Below are 3,355 nucleotides of genomic sequence, written 5' to 3' on the forward strand. Positions count from 1 at the left end.
GAGCCCGCGACCTGACTGCAGCGAGGCACCGGACTGGACGCGCACGCGCACGCACGCGCAGGGCTCGGGTGGGAGGGGGAGCTGGTAGGGGGGGGGGGTGACGGGAAGAAGAGAGACACCGGACCGCCGGCCGCGGCGCGCTCCATCCTCTGCGCCGGATTGTGCGCTTTCTCTCTCCAGAAGCGCGCGCGCGTGCCGCACGGACACGCGCACTGAGTCGTTCCGCTCCAACACAGAAACGGAAGCGGCCTGAACATGTCGCTGTGTGGCAAAGACAGCGGGCATTACGCCAACTATGTGGGACCGTACCGCCTGGAGAAGACGCTGGGCAAAGGACAGACAGGTCAGTGTGCGGGCCGCGGGCCTCATGTTGGGACCCTCTGTGTTCATGCGGCTGTGTTGTTGTGTGAATGTGCGGCATGTGAAGTGTGCAGGAGCCCGATGAGTGCGGATGTTTCTGGAGGATGCGGCTGAGGGCCGGGGTACATGCTCGTGATGACGTAGTGATGGTGATGATGGTGGTGATGATGGTGGTGATGATGGTGATGATGATGGTGGTGTGTGCCTTTAATCCTTGTTGTCGGGCAGAGAGCTGGGTGATAACGGCCCGCGTCTTTAATTCCGTTACAGCCTCAATCTGCTGCAGAAGAGAGACACACACACACACCAGTTTTAGTGGTGCAGTCCCCCCCCCCCTCTGGGTCCAGGTACCTGGCTGGTGTTTAGTGGTACTAGTACAGGACCATCACAGCATTGTGTTAGAAAACCACACAATACACAATAAAAACCTCCAAGTTGTTCATCTCCTGAGAGAGATGGGAATGTACTTCCTGTCAAAATGAAAAAGTTATATTTAAGCTCATAGAAAAACGTATATATATATATATATATATATATATATATATATATATATATATATATATATATATATATATAAAAACAAAAGATAAACTTATTTAAAAAATAATATTTCGAGTACCAAGGGTGCGAGAAAAAAACGTATTTAGGAGAAATCATAATTTTCTGTCTTCCACGAGTCATTTTGGGGTGAAATCTCGATTTAAACTTTCTGGCCGGTCTTTGGAGGTTTCCACTATTTAAACTTCCCTGGACGTGGACACAATAATAGAGACACCCCTCCGTATACCTCACATCCCTCAGGTGTGGAAACCAAGTCAAGGTGTCGAGTTCCACATCTCTCCCGACTAAACCTTGAGTCAAAACAACAACAAACAGAGGAGCACTTACGTTGCACTTTCTTGATTCTGAGTTTGTCCTCATGGTTGAATGCATATTGTAATGTATATGTAAAGAAATGTAAAGAGTGGACGAGGATGAACACATGAATACGAGGTCAGGTGGCAGTTCATTCATGCAGAAGGACTTCTTTCCTCATGAGGTGGAGACATTTCACACGTTCGTTGTTCTTTGCCGTCTGGCAGGTAAAGTGGTGAAAGCAGGTGAAGTGGTGAAAGCAGGTGAAGTGGTTTCCACCCACGAGCGTCCACGTCTCTGCTGTTTGGTGCTGAGCAGGAAGTGTTTTGCCGATCTTTTATTCTGAAAAGGAGGCGTTTGAGTTTCCTGTTGCCACGTCGTTTTTCACAAGGCAGGGTTCCTACGCTCATGGAAAACCTGGAAAAGTCTTTTAAAAAAAAAATTAAAATGATTATTTCAAGGCCTGGAAAAAAGTCCTTAAAAAAAAATCCCCAAAGTTTAGTAAAAGTCATGTAAATGTGTTATATTCATGTGTTCATGTAAATGTGTTATATTCATGTGTTCATGTCGTTCATTTACGCTGAGTTTGAAATAATGAATATGCTTTTAAAAGACAGACTCAGGATATCAGCAGGCATACATACAGGCATCTATATAAATGTTTATTCTTTTAATCAAACTATTGTCTCATTCATTTGAGTCATTTAAGGTTTACTGTATGCTTTGTATTCTCATTGTTAGTTTAAATACTACATTTACTCACTTTTTACTGTTTACACCCAGACTTCACTAAATGTTTGTCATGACATTTGGTTTAAAGTCATGGAGAAGTCATGAAACCCACTGGTCAAAATGTGTATGAATCCTGGGTTACGCAGATTTCCATGACTTTACCATGACTTTAAACCAAATTTAAAAGTCTTGGAAATTTGGTAAATTCTTGGAAAAGTCATGCAAATTTGGTGAAAAGTCATGGAGAATGTATGGAAATGTGGTTAAAAGTCATGGAAATTCGGTTTAAAATTCATTACAATTTGGTATAAAGTCATGGAAAAGTCATGAAAATCCATTGGTCAAGATGTGTATGAACCCTGAAGGTCACGTGACACCATGGAAACATCATTAAACAACGGTCTGAAGAGTCGCGTTGCTCTTGACCGTCCAGTAAACACACGCTCCTCATTTCACGCTCCTCACTGATACGTAGATGATGCATCGCTATGGAAACTCAAACATGTCTGTTGTGCAGGAAAGCACTACCCATGAATCAAACACTCATAAAAGAAGAGAAGCTATGTGTTCACATGTTTTACACCCGCTCTACCAGCGGGAGTTCAGATAGCTTCTCCTCTTGTGGTCACGTGACTGCTGGTCTCAGGCGACTCCATCATGACGTCATAGTTTCACTGAGGAGATCAGAGATTTTCAATGAGATGTTTTGGTCGCTTTTTTTCTGATGGAAGCGTTTATCACACACGATGTGTTCAAAGACCGTCGGAAAATCTGCAGTTTTTGCACAATTAGTTTTTTTTAACAGTGTATATGGCACTCATACCGGGTGTACAGTGTACAGTAGAATATACAGTAAAAGACGCCCGCGGGACGGCAGAACATTAAGAGGTTAGTATTCGGGGCTAATTAAAAAACACCCGGGGCTTTAGCCCCAGGTAGGCTGTTTTAGCCTAGGGACGCCACTGAACCTGACTTAGTAGTTTACGATCTTTCTCTAAACCTGACTCAGTAGTTTACGATCTTTCTCTAAACCTGACTCAGTAGTTTACGATCTTTCTCTAAACCTGACTCAGTAGTTTACGATCTTTCTCTAAACCTGACTTAGTAGTTTACGATCTTTCTCTAAACCTGACTCAGTAGTTTACGATCTTTCTCTAAACCTGACTCAGTAGTTTACGATCTTTCTCTAAACCTGACTCAGTAGTTTACGACCTTTTCTAAACCTGACTCAGTAGTTTACGATCTTTCTCTAAACCTGACTCAGTAGTTTCCGATCTTTCCTAAACCTGACTCAGTAGTTTACAATCTTTCCTAAACCTGACTCAGTAGTTTACGATCTTTCCTAAACCTGACTCAGTAGTTTACGATCTTTCTCTAAACCTGACTCAGTAGTTTACGATCTTTCTCT

The 3,355-nt window shown here is 43.2% G+C and overlaps 1 protein-coding gene across 1 annotated transcript in view; it reads left to right on the plus strand.

Annotated features, from left to right (window-relative positions):
- Positions 1–255: 255 nt before the first annotated feature.
- The window catches only part of LOC306747976 (serine/threonine-protein kinase BRSK2-like), a gene marked incomplete at both ends in the record, with an annotated part of 78,226 nt that continues 75,126 nt past the window's right edge, over positions 256–3,355 (plus strand). The window contains one exon of the mRNA XM_079231083.1: positions 256–343. Coding sequence (XP_079087209.1) covers positions 256–343 — 88 coding nt within the window. The remainder of the gene's footprint in view (positions 344–3,355) is intronic.

Source organism: Taurulus bubalis (assembly GCF_910589615.1).
Source record: "Taurulus bubalis genome assembly, chromosome: 15".
Taxonomy (NCBI): Eukaryota; Metazoa; Chordata; class Actinopteri; order Perciformes; family Cottidae; genus Taurulus; species Taurulus bubalis.